This window comes from Enhydra lutris, unplaced genomic scaffold (genome assembly GCF_002288905.1).
Source record: "Enhydra lutris kenyoni isolate GAN:26980312 unplaced genomic scaffold, ASM228890v2 scaffoldscaffold26, whole genome shotgun sequence".
NCBI lineage: Eukaryota > Metazoa > Chordata > Mammalia > Carnivora > Mustelidae > Enhydra > Enhydra lutris.
Genome location: NW_019154110.1, coordinates 4,784,294 through 4,802,109, shown reverse-complemented (window position 1 = coordinate 4,802,109; position 17,816 = coordinate 4,784,294). Strand labels below are relative to the sequence as shown.

Genomic DNA, 17,816 nt, shown 5'->3' with positions numbered 1-17,816 from the left:
CCAGCACCTAACCCAGGTCATGTTACAAGGCAGACACTACAAGAAGAGTACACACAGTGCCTCTCTGACTTTCATAGTCAGAAGGGCACTCTCTTGACTTTGCCTAGTAGGCCTTCCTACATAACCCTGCCCCTGCCCCACCCCCACCTTCCAAACCTCAAGACTCTGCCCAAGGATCACCTGCTCTGAGAAGACATGCTAACTCTCAAAGGTATAACTGCTGCTTCCTCCATGAAGACCTCTATCATGATCCCAAGTCAAGATGTCAAGGTTACACCTGTCTTCCCTGCAACACTGTAGATTCTTTCACATTTTCTGTGCTCAGCACACACTAGGGTCAGATCATAAGCACTTCCAAATTTCAGGATCCTGGTTGTACCTTTCAATGTTGAATAAGCTAATTAACTATTCTGAAAGATATCAACAATTTATTGTGTGGTGTGCACTGTGGGAAAGGCAAAGAAGAAAGGCTAAATTTCTGGGTTTTTTTGGTTTTTTTTTTTAAGATTTTATTTATTTGACAAAGAGAGCAAGTTCATAAGTAGGCAGACGGTGTGGGGTGGGGGGAAGCAGGCTCTCTGCTTAGCAGAGAGCCTGATGCGGGGCTCGATCCCAGGACCCTGAGATCATGACCAAAGACAGAGGCTTAATCCACTGAGCCACACAGATGCCCCCTTTTTTTTTTTTTTTTTTTTATTTATTTGAGAGAGAGAGAAAGAGAGAGGACGAGTGAGTGCAGGGGGAGGGCCAGAGTGAGAGGGAGAGAGAGAAAATCTCCAGCAGACTCCACACTGAGTGTGGAGCCCAGCTTGGGGCTTGATCTCATGATCCTGAGATCATGACCTGAGCTGAAATCTAGTGGGATGCTTAACCAACCGAATCACACAGGTGTCCCATCTGCTTTCTTTAAACATCATAATCTAGATGAAGAGAACAGACATCTGAGGGAAACTAATGCAAGTGCAAAAGGAGAGTAAGTTCATGAAGAATACAGCAGGAGATCACTGAGTCCATGTGATTCTGGAACATTTGAAAGAAGTTGAAATAAGGAGGATAAAGAAAGGAAAAGGTATTTCTAGTTTGAAGACAGAGGAAAATGGGCATGGTAACAGCCCAAGTCTGGGTATGATTAGAGACGGGGCATGTATGATTAGAGACGGGGCATGTATGATTAGAGACATGTGGTATACAGGCAGTCTAGTTGGAGTAAAGTGTTCATAATAGGCAGGAAACAGATGAAAAAAAGGATGACAGGATGAAGTCCTGTAGGTGACTGAAAGTCAGTGAAGGTCAGAGATGGAAGAAGAGTAGCGTTTTAGGAAGACCATTTTGTATGATAAAGATACAACTGGAAAAACTCTCATCAACTAGGAATAGAGGAGAACTTCCTCAACCTACAAAAGCCTGCAGCTAACATCATACTTAAGATCAGGTATGAGGCAAGGATGTCCCCTTTTACCCCTCCCTTTCCATGTAGTGGTGGAAGTTCTAGCTAATGAAGTAGGACAAGAAAAGGAAATAAAAAATCTACAGACTGGGAAGGAAGGAATAAAATTGTCTTTGGTTGAAGATATGATTGGAAAGGAAGAGAAGGAATCCCTGGATCCTACCTTCTCCTTTAGTTTTGCCTGTAAGAAGAGGGTGAGTCTCCGTAGTTGCTCAGTCAGCACCCCTAGCTCTTGGGAATACTGGCGGGTCTTCTCCAGGAGTTGTTCCTGGTTCTCTGCTATGGTGCTAGCCAGGTTAGCCCTGAAATCAGGAAGGAATAGAGAAAACAGCCGAAGATCAGGCAACCTTCTCTGAACTCTTCTCCCAAATCCCCACACAGAGCTTCATTCAAAAAGGAAACATGGGGTGCCTGGGTGACTCAGTCAGTTGGGTGTCTGACTCTTGATTTCAGCTCAGGTCATGATCTCAGAGTCCTGGGATCCAGCCCGGCCTCAGCCTTTGCACTCAGTGTGGGGTCTGCTGTCCCTCCCTCTAGTTCTCCCCCTTCTCATACTCTCATTCTCTCTCTCTCTTTCGAATGAATAAATAACATCTTTAAAAAAAAAAGAGGAAAACAAGAGGTTCTTGGATCATGTCACAGTCTCCTTGGAGACTGCAGTTTCCGAAGTGCTCCGAGGAAGCATAAACACTTAGTAGGTGAAGCACAGAAAGGTAGAAATCTTACTTCAGGTTCTCCACAGTGTCCTTGAGGTCCTCACACTGCAGGCTGCGCTCCCGGAGTGCTTCCAGCGTGGTTTTCAACTGACACTCCACCTGGCCCAGCTCTAGGTGAGCAACCTGATTCTCTTGGTCTGCAAACTGGGGACACAGGAAAAGGAAGGAAGGCAAGGGGCGAGAGAGGGAGGGGGTGAAAATGAGCTAAGTGGGAAATTTCAGAGCCCTGGGAACAGAGGCTCTTCCTGGTCCCCAGCCTCAAACGTCACCAGCACAGCATCAGGTAAGAGGCACACTGCTCCCGGCTCCCCTGCCCCCAGCCATGTTCCTCACCTCCAGGGTCTCCTTCAGGTCTTGGACCTCCTTGGCCAAGACGGCCTGTTGCTGCTGCAGCTCTGCCTGCGTGTGTTTTAGTGCTGCCGCTTCCTTTTGCCATCTGCCAGAGACCTTCTGTTAGATCCCAGCCATCCTACACCCTGGGTGCCGACTGCCACCACAACCCGATAGTGACTCACTGAGTAGCCTGCTCCTCATTGCTCTGGGTCAGCTGGCAGAGCAACTCATCCTTCATGGCCAGGTCCTGGGTACAATGGGCATGCTGACTCTGTAGCTCTTTTAGCTGACTCTCCATGCTGGCCAGACTCTGCAGCTGAGCCCGGAGATCTAAACCAAAAGTATCCTAATGACACCATGTAGTCATCAGGCCAAAACCTCTCTATTCTTCTGCTCTGAAAAAAATGCTCCACAGCACTTCCTTGCTCTACTGCCACACGCCAGGCTTCAGCAGGGCACAGGGCTTGTTCATGTATGTATGTGTACATACACACACACACATACACACACACAAACACACACCCCTACCTGTTGCTAGACGACTATTTTCCAACTCCAGTTGTTCTATTAGGCCTTTGCAGTCCTCTAAATGGGTAGTAGCTTGTTCCAGCTCCCTGGAAACCTAAGAAAAGATAGATTTTTCTCCTATGGTTCTTCCTGAATCAGGAATCCTAGGACTAAGCCCAGCTTCTCTTTCTGGACAGAACAGCAAAGCACCTTGCTCCTGGGCAGCAACACTGCAGAAATAAGGTTCCCAGTAAAAAGGAGAAAGAGGAGAAAAGTAGCTGAAGAAGGTACTAAAGAGAAAAGGAAAAAACTGGGCCCAAAGCCATCTACAGTGAAAGGACCTGGCTGGTCTCCAAACCCAGAGGAGAAAAAGGACACAACCAGGGAAAGAGGCTAATGATACCACTCATTAGAAAGGCCTTCTACAGAGGAGGAGGAGGAAACCAGGCCTAAGAAGTCCCCACTTCTGGTTTGTACCTGCTGCTTTTCCTCAATTGCAGCATCACGTTCCTGCAGGGTCTGCCGGCTCTTGGCTTTGAGTTTCTCTGTGAGTTGTTGAGACCGGCTCAGCAAGGCTGTCCATGTTACATACTAGCAGGGGAAGCAAGCAGGTCAGGAGAGCACATTCGAGGCAGGGCTCCTAACAGGGTGGGCTGGGAGTAAAGGGTGATATAATGGCCCCAAATACTCACATCCAACTGCATGGATATCCAGTCCTGTTGTAGGTTTGAAGTCAGACTCACCGTCTGCTGAGCCACCTCTTCCTGCTCAGCATGAAGCCCAACCTACACAAGAAGGATTGCCTACAGAGATGGCCCCTTCCCTCTGGATACAACAGAGTGCGGGGATATGGCCATCCTCCCGGTGTGTCAGCTTAGATCCCAGGGAAGAAAATGCCTTCAAATTACCAGCTGGGCCTGGGTCTCCTTCAAAAGGCCTCTGAAGTCCCCGGTGGATGCCAGGTCCTGTTCCAGCTGGCTGATGCGCTGGCTGGCATGTGCACAGAAAGCCTCTAGCACAGCCTCAGCCTGTTGAGGGAAGAGGGAAAGTAACTCTGTGTTCCTGCAGGAACCCTGAAGAAGAGACCTCCCACATCCAGGAACAAAGGCCTGGCACCTTACCGCGTCCTTGCCTCTAAGGGCCATTTCCTCTTTGTGTTTTGCCTCCTCCCTTTCTGCTTTGAGGCTCTGGAGCCTTGCCTTCAACTTCTTCAACACGTCACAACAGCAGGAGACCAGGGTTTCTGCATGCCGAGACTACAAGATAAGAATCAGACACCGCGTTCGGTTCCTTTTTTTGGACTTTCAGTCTCACTGGAGTGCCTTCACCTTCGTGCTGCTTACCTCCTGACTCACGGCAATTTTATCTTTCTCTAAGTGCAACAGAGATAGATGAAGCAAGGATATCAGCTCTTTAGAAGCCAGCACCCACGACTGCTGTAAAGGGAAAGGTGGTTAGGTTAGACCAGAGACCAAATAAAGTCACTAAGCTGGAACTAATAACCAAGGGCACTGGGAGGGGAAACAACTGACCCCAGTTTCAAGCTCCCAGTAGGAAGATAATCACCATCTGCTAACCACCCAGGACTCTCCATTCTTTTTTTTTTTTTTTTTAAGATTTTATTTATTTATTTGAGAGAGAGAGATCACAAGTAGGCAGAGAGGCAGGCAGAGAAAGAGAGAGGGAAGCAGGCTTCCCGCCGAGCAGAGAGCCCGATGCGGGGCTCGATCCCAGGACCCTGGGATCATGACCTGAGCTGAAGGCAGCGGCCCAACCCACTGAGCCACCCAGGTGCCCCAAGACTCATTCTTGATCGTCACAGGACACCCAGAGATGGTAAAAAGGCAATCAGTACTTACCATGACATTCCTGGCCTGCTGCAGAGCCTGTCCGATCTCTTGGCTCTCCTGAAGATGCTGAGGCTTCTTACTTATCTAGTCAGAGAAACAAAAGTGTGCCCTTTGCAGAGGCAACATGCCCCACCAGCGCCACATTCCCGCTCCCATCTGCCAAGATCCAGGAGCCTCTCCTAAGAAAAGCAGGAGCAAGGCTCACAGCTCGAGGAAGCTGAGTCAGAAAAAAATCCAGAGGTACATAAAAAATTCCTTTTCAAAATAACCTTTTTTCTAACTATAAGGATGACATGTGTTTAAAGGTTTATAAAAGTTTGGAAATATAGAGTGAATAAAATGGAAAAAGAAGCCATTAATAATTTCACCATCTGGAGCAATGATTCTTTTTTTTTTTTAAGATGTAATTTATTTATTTGAGAGACAGCAAGCATTAAGTGGGGAGAGGGACAGAGGGAGAAGGACAGGGCCAAGCAGACTCCCTGCTGACCTCGGATCCAGACCCAGACTCTATCCCAGGACCCTGAGATCATGATCTGAGCAGAAATCAAGAGTTGGCCACTTAACCAATTGACCCGCCCAAGGACCCCTAGAGCAATGATTCTTAACCAACAGTATAGCAACTACCCTGAAAGATTTCACTATAACTCCACACCAGAGATTTTCTGGCTATAGGGATTTGCTGTAACTGAGGAGTATATTATTTCCCTCAGGTGTCAGGGAGATTACTGATTTAGAAAGAAACTACCATATTTAGGGGGCCTGGGTGGCTCAGGTCATAATCCCGGGGTCCTGGGATCGAGCCCTGCATCGGGCTCTCCCTGCTCTGCCTGCCACTCCCCTTGCTTGTGCTCTATCAAATAAATAAAATCTTGAAAAAAGAAACTACCTTATTCAATAAATTCTAAGATGATTATCTTTTTATACAATAGTGCCACTGAAATTGGGATGCATCTGAATATGCACAACTAAGATTATAACATAAATAAACGTGGGGGCCTGGTTCTATTACTTAATTTCATTATATTAATGTTATTTAACCCTGAGTTTATATTCACTCTCTTCACTGAAATAGCCTGAGACTGGAACATCTGCTTTAGGGGGACCTATCAAAGTAGAGTACACTCATTTTTAACTTCCACTGATACCTTACCTCACCTCGAAGCCTTTCAGAAATTATCTAAACTCTGATTTCCTTTCTTTTTTTTAATTTCCTTTCTTTAAAAGCCATGATTTATGTTATACTTCCTTTCCATGTTATTAAAAACTCTTCATAAGCATACTTTAAAATTATGTTGCGGGGCGCCTGGGTGGTTGTTGGTTGGTTAAGCATTTGCCTTTGGCTTAGGTCATGATCTCCAGGTCCTGAAATCTAGCATCCGCTCCCCGCTCAGCAGGGAGTCTGCTTCTCTCTCTCTCCCTCAGCCCCTCCCCACTGCTCATTCTCTCTCTCTCTCTCAAATAAACATCTTTAAATAAATAAATAAATAAAATTACATTGCAGAATATCCCATCTTATGATGTACCACTATTTTTCATTTCATTTTTTCATCATTTCGAAAAAAGCTACTGTCTTTATGCAGCATTTTTTTTTTTTAACTCTTAGGATACATCCCTAGAAGTGGAACTACTGGGTCAAAAAGTCTGAATTGCTTTAACGGTCTTAAACTACTTTCAAAAAAGGTTGAACCAATTTATACACCCTACCGACAATGGGACAATACTTACCAGTATTATCTATTTTATTTTTTGCCATTTTGTGAGACGAAAATAGTTTTAATTTCATTTAATTTCATTGTTTTAATTTGTAATTCTCTTAATTTCTAGTAACCTTCTCAAATATTTCTTAGTCATTTTTCTCATTCTCTGTCTATGCGTTATCTTAGTGCAGATAAAAATTAGTATGCTGTGTAGAGTGGAAAAGTATGATCTTGAGACAGCAGAGCCATACAAAGACTCAGGTTCTGAGAGAAAAGCCCAGAAATGTCATTACTGCTGAAAGGCAGCCATCATCTGAGACAAAACCTGTGGGAGCAGCAGTGCTGAGTCATGATGTTACAGCAGTCTGGATTTAAGGGGACAGAGCTTGTGGCATTCGCTGCTCGCCTCCCCTGCAGAGCGGCCATTATTCCCCACCACATCGTGTGTGGTAAGGCCCACAGCACTCTGTGAGCCCCGGGCAGGGCACGCATGCTCCTCAGAGCGGGGCAGTCAGGCAAGTGATGAGATTAGTGTGAAGGAGGCAGCCAAGCGGGAAGGACAGGACACTGCAATAGGGAATAGGGAATGGCGGCAGGTGCTGTCACTGCCTCTCTTTGGCTCTGGCTCAGTGGCCTCCAAAGGGATTTGGCAAGCTTCAGGGAAAGAGAGGGGAAAGAGGTCAGGATTTTGGCAGAAGGTAAAGTTGAGGATATTTTCAACCCCAGGTCTCTGGGCATTTGGAGTCCAGCTCTTCTTAGCAGCAGCTACCCGTTATCTCAAAGGACACAAGACTGAGGCACTCAATTCCTTCCCTGGACACCATTCCCTTCCTTTCTCAACCTGTGCTGTCACAACCAGAATCCTCTAGAATAGTGGTCTTTGAACTGTTTTCCTCTCATATCTCACAGAATAACCTTGAAAGACTACTCTTGAAAGAGTACTCTTAAGTTTAAAATGTTATAAAGGCTGTAATTTTAACCATGTTATAAATATTGATAGTTTGAGGGGTGCCTGGGGGGCCCAGTGGGTTAAAGCCTCTGCCTTAGGCTCAGGTCATGGTCTCAGGGTCCTGGGATCAAGCCCTGCATTGGGTTCTCTGCTCAGTGGGGAACCTACTTCCTCCTCTCTCTCTGCCTGCCTCTCTGACTACTTGTAATCTCTATCAAATAAATAAATAAAATCTTTAAAAAAATATATTGATAGTTTGAGGGGTGCCTGGGTGGCTTAGTTAGGTAAGCTTCTGCCTTCGGCTGGGGTCAGGATCACAGGGTCCTGGGACTGAGCCCCACATCAGGCTCCGTGCTCAGCATGTTCTCTCGCTCATTCTCTCTCAAATAAATAAATAAATAAAATCTTAAATAAATAAATAAATAAATAAATATTGGTAGTTTGGAATAAAACTGTTAAATCACTCTTCAATATATCCAATGGTATAAATACTACACATACCATAATAATTTAATACCTATTTGACACCATTAAAAAATGGATAAACAGGGGCCCCTAGGTGGCTCAGCTGGTTAAGTGTCTGCCTTTGGCTCAGGTCATGATCCCAGGGTCTTGGGATTGAGCCCTGCATCAGGCTCCCTGCTCAGCAGGAGCCTGTTTCTCCCTCTCCCTCTGCTCCCCTGTTCCTGCTTTCTCGTTCACTCTCTATCTCAAATAGTTAAATAAAATATATATTTTTTAAAATGCATAAACAGGGGCGCCTGGGTGGCTCAGTGGGTTAAAGCCTCTGCCTTCAGCTCAGGTCATGATCCCAGGGTCCTGGGATCGAGCCCCGCATCTGGCTCTCTGCTCAGCAGGGAGCCTGCTTCCTCCTCTCTCTGCCTGCCTCTCTGCCTACTTGTGATCTCTCTCTGTGTGTCAAATAAATAAATAAAAAATCTTTTAAAAAAATGCATAAACAGGGGCCGCTGGGTAGCTCAGCCAGTTAAGCATCCCACTCTTGATTTTGGCTCAGGTCATGATCTCACGGTCCTGGGATCAAGCCCCACATGGGGCTCTGCAATCAGTAGGGTGTTCACACGAGGATCCTCTCTCTCCCTTTCTTTCTTTCTTTCTGCCCCTGCCCCCAAGCACATGTACACTCTCTCTCAAATAAATAAATCTTTTTCAAAAATGCACACACAAGCTCTTCTTAAAGGTCAGAAATTTAAAAACATAATAATAATAATGAAAATAGATTTAAAAATTAAAAAAATTTAAAATAAAATAAATTTAAAAAATAAAATAATTTTTTTTAAAGATTTTTATTTATTCATTTGACAGAGAGAGACACAGCAAGAGAGGGAACACAAGCAGCGGGAGTGAGAGAGGGAGAAGCAGGCTTCCCGCCAAGCAGGGAGCCTGATGCGGGGCTCGATCCCAGGACCCTGGGATCAGGACCTGAGCCGAAGGCAAACACCCAACTGACTGAGCCACCCAGGGGCCCCCAAAATAAAATAAATTTAAAAGAAAAAAAGATCAGAAATTTGGGGGCCCCTGGGTGGCTCAGTTGATTAAGCATCTGACTCTTGATTTCAACTCAGGTCATGATTTCAGGGTGGTGAGATCAAGCCCTGCGTTGGGCTTTACTCTCAGTGGGGAGTCTGCTTCTCTCCTTCTCACTCTCCCTCTGCCTCTGCATGCATGCACATTCTCCCTCTCAACTAAATAAATCTTTAAAAAGAGTCAGAAATTTTTTATCATCCCTTTTCTTCCTTGAACCTTGTATTTTTACGCTCAGAATTTTATCCTCATGTAATATATTTTAAGTCTATAATATATTAAGTCTATTATTAATCAATATCTCTGCAACAACAGAAGTCCATTTAACCCAGTAACATTTTATTGGGAATAATCTATTAATAAAAAGGACAGCAATTCCCTCCCCTTATTAACTCATGTGTCTGTGGATTACTATAATTCCTACACTAAGACATGCCTCAGCAACAATTCTATGCTGATTTTCCTTTCTTCTAGATGTAAGAACTGAGAATCTGCTTCACATAAGTAATGAGAATAAGTAGGAATGGAGGAAGAAAAGACCCAATTCTAGGCGCTCCTTTGGAGAAACATGCCAAAAATCTCAATAGTGAACTTCGGTCAAAATTTTTAATAATCCACATGATGTGTTACATTACCATTGCAGCCATTTGCTTTCTCAGCATGTACACAAAGATTTTCTATTGTCCTTTGATTGCTATTCCTTGACAATGTAAGATTCAGGATAGGTCGTGAATATGCTGCTCTTTAGTAAAGTAGGAAAGGGCCATTGAGAATGGGGAAGTAGGAAAGAAAAAAATTAGTTAAGAATACATGTGTGGTGAGTCACAGACCTGTACCCCTGGGGCTAATAATACATTATATGTTAATAAAAAATTAAAATTAAAAAAAAAAAAAGAGTACATGTGAAAGATGAACATCTAGAAACTGATTCCTTTAAAACTTTCCTTGCTTATATTCCCTTGGAAAATGACGATGTATCCCAGGGGTATAGTGAGTACCCACAGCTCTAAGGGATTTTCCAGATCCTCAGCTTTTATACATATTTTAAAGAAGAAGGCCCACTGGGAGGAACCTTCTTACCCCACTGGGAGATGTGTCAGTCTGTGTGCTGTTGTCCCGAACCTCTGAGTGAGGGACAGTCAGCTGGCTCTTCCAGTCCCGCAGCTGGCGGGAGAGAACCTCCAGGAGGATGAGAGAGTTCAGCAGGTTATCTTCTAGGTCATGTCGAGATAAGGCAGTTAGATCCGGAGGACGGTTGCTGCAGCAAGAAAAGAACATGAGGAGAAGAAAGAAAGGGTGAGGGGAGGGGAGCAGCAGGTCCTGGGTAATGGAGCCCAGGGGCACAAAGATACAGGGACACTTACCCCCATAGGAGGTGCTCTGTCTCAGAAGTACCATCCTTGATATCCGCTGGGCCTGTCTGTGAGGTGTTTGTACTCTTTTCCTGTGCTGCTGGGGGAGTAAACCAAGTCCCCACCGAGCAAGTAGGGAAAGGGGTAGTACTAATCGCAGCATCCCGAAGCACAGAGGGAAGGGATAAGCTCTGGTGGAGATTTTCCAGCATAATCGAAGTATTTACATCTTTTTCCAGCCAGGCCAGTGGGGACATCCAAGGCCCTGTATCAGAGATGAGAACCCTACCAGCATCTTCTACTGCTGGGTCTGGAGCTGCCTGAGATTCCATCTCTCCTGGATTTGGAGTTAGGCATGTGGATGGAGTATCTCCCATATTTGAGACAAGTGCTTGATCTCCTAACTCAACCTTCTCAGGGAGTGTGGGAAAGCTAAGTTCTCTTTCCTCTACAGATCTGTGCTCTTCAATTTCCTCCCCTGGGTCCACATGACTGGCAGGGAAATCTGCTAAGGCAGTTGAAGGGGAGATCCAGAGCATGGAGGAAGGCAAGAAGATATTACTTTCCGAAGGGACTAAGTCCTCAACCACAGCCTCAGTCCTACCACCCCTGAGGCTTTCTTTGGAGCAGTGTGGCTGTTGCTCTGAACAGGGATTTGGTAGACACTCCAAGATATGGGATGGAGGATACGGAAATGTAGGTTTATCAGGCATAGCAGGAACAACTTCTGAAAAGCTGTCCTCTTTGCAGGCTGCCACCCCTTCTCTTAGCAGATCTCCTGGCCTCAGAGGCTCATCTGGAAAGATGCTGTTTGTCTCTGTCATAGTATCTAAATGAGCTTCAAGTGTAACGTCTTGCTGTTGTCTCACTGGAGAGGGTACAAGGACCATGGTTTTAACCACATTGTCCAGTGGATCTACAGCTTCCTCAGATATTTTGGGAGTAGAGTTGGTTTGGGGATTCAGATCTAGGGGCTGCTCAACTGATTCATGCTGACAAGGATCTTTTAGCCACTTTGAGGGATGGGTGAACTGTTCTGAAGGGGAATCAGTCCTCTTGGCATTGATAAAATTGGGTGGAGATGTGGTGTTGCTGACTTCCTGCCAAAGAAAACAAAAGGAGGTGACCAAGGCAGTCAATTCAGGTTCCCAACATATAATTATGGGTACAGAATATTGTCTGAACTCAAAGGAAGAGTTTTCATTACCTCTGTGTAGGTAAAATTTGGCTAAGTCTTGCTGCTCACTAAAGAAACCCTAAACTAAACCCTGACTAAAGCTGGGAAACCAACTTAGATCTTTGCAAGTGAACAAGCCTACAATATAAACAAGGCTGAGATAATCTATCTATATCCTGGGGAGATGGTAGCTTGAATGTGACCCACTTGTCTCCAATCCTAACTCCAACCCACTTTTAGAGGAATGGGTAGGAAGGATCTCTAGGTAAGCTCTGCCAGACTCTAGAGTTGCTCCAAGATTTTCCCTCTTCTGGGATAGATGAGAAATTGGGGACCAGAGTTAGTGTACTGTCTTGCTGGGGACCACAGAAATCTATGGACCCTAGGAAAAAGGGCAACGTCAACCTGAAGTAGTGACCTAGTCTCCTTGGCCTCAAGAGCTGAGAGTGTCCTGAAACACATGGGATGAACCCATTTAACCCTTGGGATTTTTAGAGCTCTAACCTTTACAGCAGAGGAAAATGAAGAGCAGAGACTTCCTCCTGGTGCCTTATAAAGGACTGATAACCCCCCACATGCTGGTTCACAGCAACAAAGACTACTGCGCCTTCTACCACCTGCAGGGTTGCTGGTCCTGAGACTCAATGAACAAGAAAAGGAAAATATGACTGTACTTAAATGGATCTAATAGCCACAGAAAGGACAAATCCTAAGATAGTTAGAAAAAGTAGACCCTAACAAAACAGCTGATAGAAGAAACAGATGACAATGGAAGAAGATTTGAGTACAACAACACACATATACAAAGACCTTCTGGAAATAGTAAAAAGTACTTTTAAACAAAAAATTCAGCAAACTGAATTAAAAGAGAATAGTACAATACACACACACAAAGCCCTTATGGAAATAATAAATATTACTTTAAATTAAAAAATTCAATAAAATGAATTGAAAGACAATGATCAGAGTAGAGGTTGGAATTACTGGCCTGGATCAAGTGGAAAAGTATCTTAAAGCAAAGACAAAAATACAAAGAAATATAAACCTTAGGGAAGACCTAAAAGAACTGGAAGATAAATCCAGTAAATCTAACATGTGAAGAAAATAGTTCCATGAAGAAATTAACAAATTTTATAATTAACAATATTTGATTATTAACAAATCAACAAATATTATAATTAACAAATATTATAAGAAAGTTTCTCCAAGGGGCACCTGGGTGGCTCAGTGGGTTAAAGCCTCTGCTTTCGGCTCAGGTCATGATCCCAGGGTCCTGGGATTGAGCCCCACATCGGGCTCTCTGCTCAGCGGGGAGCCTGCTTCCTCCTCCCTCTCTGCCTGCTTCTCTGCCTACTTGTGATCTCTCTCTCTATCAAATAAATAAATAAAATCTTTAAAAAAAAAAAAAAAAAAGAAAGAAAGTTTCTCCAAGGTAAAGAAAGACCAGAGTTTGCATATTGAAATGGCTTACCAAGTTCCAAGCAAGACTGTTAAGAAAAAATAAAATTACTGAAGTATATAAGGAAGATAAAACTATTTCAGAAGCTTGAGATAGAAAGACCAATTATTTACCCCCAAAAAACCCCAAAAAACAAAAAACCAGACTTACATGAAATCTCTCATTTACATCAGTGGATAAAACTTTAAAACATAAGGTTAAGCTAAAAAGGGCTTCTGATATTCTGGCACTTTGCTGACCGAGTGTTGATTACAATGACAGGTGCTTCATACAAATTTGTTAAGTTGTATATTTTATGTACTTTCACACATTTTATTTCAGTTTTTTTTTTTTTAAGATTTTATTTATTTACTTATTTGTCAGAGAGAGAGAGCACAAGCAGGGAGAGTGACAGGCAGAGGCAGAGAGAGAAGCAGCCTCCTAGCTTAGCAAGGATCCAAGGACCCCGGGATCATGACCCGAGCCAAAGGCAGTGGCTTAACGGACTGAGCCACCCAGGCATCTCTTTATTTCAGTTTTTTGTTGTTTTTTTTTTCAGTTTTTAAAAGTTTTTCTTTCAAAGTGCTTTAAAGGAAAAGTAGAAAATAAAGTGATGACAAAGAGACATGAGATAAAAGCAAACAAAGAGAGCAAAGACAGCAATATTAGTAAGGTTAGAGCACTATCGTAATAAAACATAAATGAAGATATGAAATAAAAAACATAAATCAGTATGCAAAAGATAGCTCAGAAACTAAATAAACAAACCAAAGACTCAGAGATGTAAACGTGCACTTACAGTTTTTGCTGTGTTTATCAAGTTCCTATTCATTTTTTTTTAAAAATCACTTATGGAAAAAATATTTGAAAATCTTAAAACTGGTAATATATAATATATAAAGAACTCTTACAATTCAACAACCACAACACAATAACCCAATTTAAAAATGGGCAAAAAGGGGCTCCTGGGTGGCTCAGTGGGTTAAGCCTCTGCCTTCAGCTCAGGTCATAGTCTCAGGGTCCTGGGATCGAGCCCCACATCAGGCTCTCTGCTCAGTGGGGAGCCTGCTTCCCCCTCTCTCTCTGCCCGCCTCTCTGCCTACTTGTGATCTGTCAAATAAATAAAATCTTTTTTAAAAATGGGCAAAAAATTGGGGTGCCTGGGTGGCTCAGTTGGTTAATCGACTGCCTTAGGCTCAGGTCATGATCCTGGAGTCCTAGGATCGAGTCCCACAGGGAACCTGCTTCTCCCTCTGATCCTTCCCCCTTCTCATGCTCTCTCTCTCATTCTCTTTCAAGTAAATAAACAAAATCTTTAAAAAAAAAATGGACAAAAAACTTGAAAATAGACATTTCTTGATGTAATACATACAAATGACCAACAAGTACATGAAAAGATCCTCAACATCACTAATCATTAAGGAAATGCAAATAAAAACCACAATGATATAACACCTCACACCCATTAAAATGGCCACTATAAAAAACAAAACAAAAAGTACCAAGTGTTGGTGAGGATGTAGAAAATTACTTTAAGGATTTATTTATTTATTTGAGAGAGAGAGACAGAGAGAGAGCACAAGTACACACATAGGAGAGCAGGGAAAGGGAGGCAGGTACTCTTTTTCTAACCTAGACTGTACTAATATGGTAAATTACAATTAAATAAAACCAAAATTTATTTTATTTTTAATTTAAAAAAATTTTATTTTATTTTATTTATTTATTTGACAGAGACAGACACAGTGAGAGAGAGCATGCAAGTATGGGGAGCGGGGGAGTTGGTGGGAGAGGGAGAAGCAGGCTTTCTGATGTGCAGGGAGCCCAATGTAGGGCTTGCTCCCAGGACCCTGGGATCCTGACCTGAGCCAAAGGCATCCACTTAAATGACTGAACCACCCAGGCTCCCCTAAAAGTCAAAATTTAGGTCCTCAGTCATAATAACTACCTTTCAAGTGCTCAAAAGCTACAAAACTCATGGCCACCATACTGGACAACACATATTATCAAACATTTCCTTCAACCCAGAAAGTTTTGGGTGTTTTTTTGTTGTTGTTGTTTTTTGTTTTTTTCTTTAAAGATTTATTTATTTATTTGAGAGAGAGAGAGAGAGAATGAGGGTGAGCGAGCAGAGGGAGGGGCAGGAGAGGGAGAGGGGAAGCAGACTGCAGAGCCAACATGGGGCTCAATCTCATGATCCTGAGAGGACAACCTGAGCTGAAACCAAGAGTCAGATGCTCAAATGACAACCCCCCACCAGAAAGTTCTACTGGCCAGTAAGTGTTAAAACAGTGTTTTTAAGAAAGGCCGCTACCTTTATACATATGTTATTTAGGAAGTCTCTGTTTTTACATATTCTTCTTTCCTCCTCTAACCTATTTAATTTATACTGTATCTCAAAAATAATTCAGACTCCAAAGGAGCAGCAGAATGGCTTAGTGGGTGGAGCATGCAACTCTTGAACTTGGGGTCCTGAATTCAAGCCCCACTTTGGGTATGGAGCCTACTAAAGAAAAAATAAAAATAACTAAAAATAGGGACACTTGGGTGGCTCAGTCTGTTTATCGGCTGCCTTCGGCTCAGGTCGTGATCCCAGAGTCCTGGGATCGAGTTTCCCATTGGGCTCCTTGCTCAGCAGGAAGCCTGCTTCTCTCTCTGCCTCTGCCTGCCACTCTGCCTGCTTGTGCTCTCTCTCTGACAAATGAGTAAATTAAAAATATATTTTAAAAAATCAACTAAAAATAAAAATGTTACAAATAATTTAGTCTGCATGAAAAAGGGCAGATAGAGGTTAATGAGATACCAAATCATAGAAAAGAAAAAGGAAGCAAATCTTCCTATTTCAAGGAGTAACAGTAGCTATATCTGATGATCAAATTTGACCCTGAGCTCTCTAGAAGCCAAAGCAAGAGGGAAAATACGGTAGACTACCTAGTTCTCCTTATCAGAAAGAAAGAGAAGAGGATAGCAATTTCTTCAGGAAGACAAGTATCCCAGGCAGTTAAGTTCTAAAAGAAATTTCTTTAAGGAATTTTATAGAGGGGTCAATCTCCTTCCTTGGCAAGTTTTTACAACAACTGAAAAGCAGTTTCCACGTGCTACTTCTCTCAAGACTTTTGAAAAAAGTACAACTCAGTGAGGGCAATTCTACATGGGGTTAGTTTAAAAGAAGTCTTGTCCAGGTACCCTGCCTTCTAGTGGGGTAACTTGATCCCAGGAAGAGTTCTGGCAACCTCTTGGAATGAACGTGGGTATTGCCTCACTGTGGCAGCTGACTGATCTCTGCGTGTGAGCCCACATTAGCGGGAGAACCACTAATCAAAGTGATAGTGTTTCTCAGTAGTTTGGTAAGGGTTTAACGGGGGAGGAGGTGATAAAAACTAACAGCTAAATAGAGGTCTGGGTTCCCCGTGGATTTCCTTTAACCACCCTAGGGCACCTCTCTGTTGGCCTGAATAGCTGTAAATGGATGTCACTAAGGCAGCAGACTTCATTATCCTTATTAATTACGTTCCAGCCTTGGCCCTCTGTTCCTCTGAGCTCTCGACCTCGGCGAAGAGCCCAGTCGAGAAGCCAGCCAGGCGAATCTCACCTGCAATCCCAGCTTGCACAGTGATGAGGTCGGCGAGTAGCCTATCGGGGGCCCTTTTCCAGAGTTGGTGAGGGCACCGGGCTGCAGGAGAAGTTCTCGGAGAGGAGTTCTCATAGCTGGTTTTCCCTGAGAAAGCAGAGTGTGAGAAAGCCTGGGCTGGGCCAGGCCGGCCCCTCTTCCCTTTCTAAGAAGCTCCTGGGGCAATAGAAGAGTAGACTTCCACCGCAGCCGCGCCTAAGCGGCAGGACCGGTAATAGACCACACACACACACACCCTTCCCCAGGTTCCCCTCGACCCAGCTTTCCGGGACACTCGGCGCTGCGGCGTCCCGCCCCAAAGCCCCGACCCAGCTCTCTCCGTCCCTGAGGTTCTCTTGCTCACCGGTTGGGGCGAAGGCGACAGGCTAACGTTCAGTTTTTTCACCCGCCACATTTTCACCACAGAACGCGCAGCGATCACCTCCCAGACCCAAAAGCAGACGCCATGTTCACCCGCCGTCTTTATTTGAAACTGCGCCGCGTCTCTCGATTGGCTGCGAGGGCCTAGGTGTCGGCCTAGCGGTCCGCAGCAGGCTCGAGCCGGGCGGAGGAGGCGGGGCTTAATATGGCCCCGCCCCGCCACCCACCCACGGGCTCGTGGGCACCACGCGCAGTCTTTAAGGACCGGAGTCTTCACCACCTGCGCAGGAGGGGGTTGGAGGTTTGGAAGTCCCCGGGGTCCGAGGCCGGTTTTGTGGTCTCACCTCGGGGCGGGTACCCAGATAGCTGGAGAGTCAAAGAATCTGTCCCTCCCGCTTCCAGTGGACCTCCTCACACCCTGTCCGAAAAGTGTCTCGGTCGCCGGCCACAGGTGTCTCCCCAGGTTTGCCTTAGTTACCTGGCGCCTCAGCCTTGACGGGGAAGTGCGGGCCGGGGAGCGCGGAAGGGAGAGGGGAGTGGAGCCTTCTGTAACGAGGCCTGGTGGGTCCGCGCACGTGGGCCCTACGTCGGGGGTGGCCTGAGCTAGAATTTAGCCTCTTCGGAATTTCTCGTGTTTTCCTGGGACTTACACATATCCTGCTACAAGTTTACGGGAACAACAGCTAACCAGTATTGAACATTTATTCTGTACCTGGCACTGTTCCAGATGCTTTATCTATATTAACTCCTCTAATCCTCCTAAGGACCTGTGAAGTAAGTGATGTAAATATCACCCTTTTGCAGACGAGAAACT

At 44.6% G+C, this 17,816-nt stretch overlaps 1 protein-coding gene across 1 annotated transcript; it reads right to left on the bottom strand.

Moving 5' to 3' along the window:
- Positions 1-1,367: 1,367 nt before the first annotated feature.
- LOC111151508 (sperm-associated antigen 5-like) lies at positions 1,368-17,104 on the bottom strand. The gene is made up of 15 exons (XM_022509538.1): positions 16,986-17,104; positions 16,604-16,729; positions 10,409-11,496; positions 10,125-10,302; positions 4,863-4,937; positions 4,347-4,439; positions 4,125-4,259; positions 3,912-4,031; positions 3,696-3,788; positions 3,481-3,594; positions 3,025-3,118; positions 2,679-2,826; positions 2,497-2,599; positions 2,174-2,307; positions 1,368-1,749 (listed from the first exon to the last, which is right to left on the bottom strand). The coding sequence occupies exons 1-15, from the start codon at positions 17,034-17,036 to the stop codon at positions 1,395-1,397; spliced, it is 2,907 nt and encodes a 968-aa protein (XP_022365246.1). The 5' UTR covers positions 17,037-17,104; the 3' UTR covers positions 1,368-1,394.
- Between the last annotated feature and the right edge of the window lie 712 nt (positions 17,105-17,816).

What these genes read in the sequence shown, in the direction of transcription:
- LOC111151508 (XM_022509538.1), bottom strand. Translation starts at nt 17,036, where the DNA reads ATGTGGCGGGTGAAAAAACTGAACGTTAGCCTGTCGCCTTCGCCCCAA. An exon ending in ACAGAGCACCTCCTATGGGG is followed by an intron (nt 10,303 to 10,408) that starts GTAAGTGTCCCT and finishes TTCTTGCTGCAG; the next exon opens with CAACCGTCCTCCGGATCTAA. An exon ending in ACCTGAAGGAGACCCTGGAG is followed by an intron (nt 2,308 to 2,496) that starts GTGAGGAACATG and finishes CTGTGTCCCCAG; the next exon opens with TTTGCAGACCAAGAGAATCA.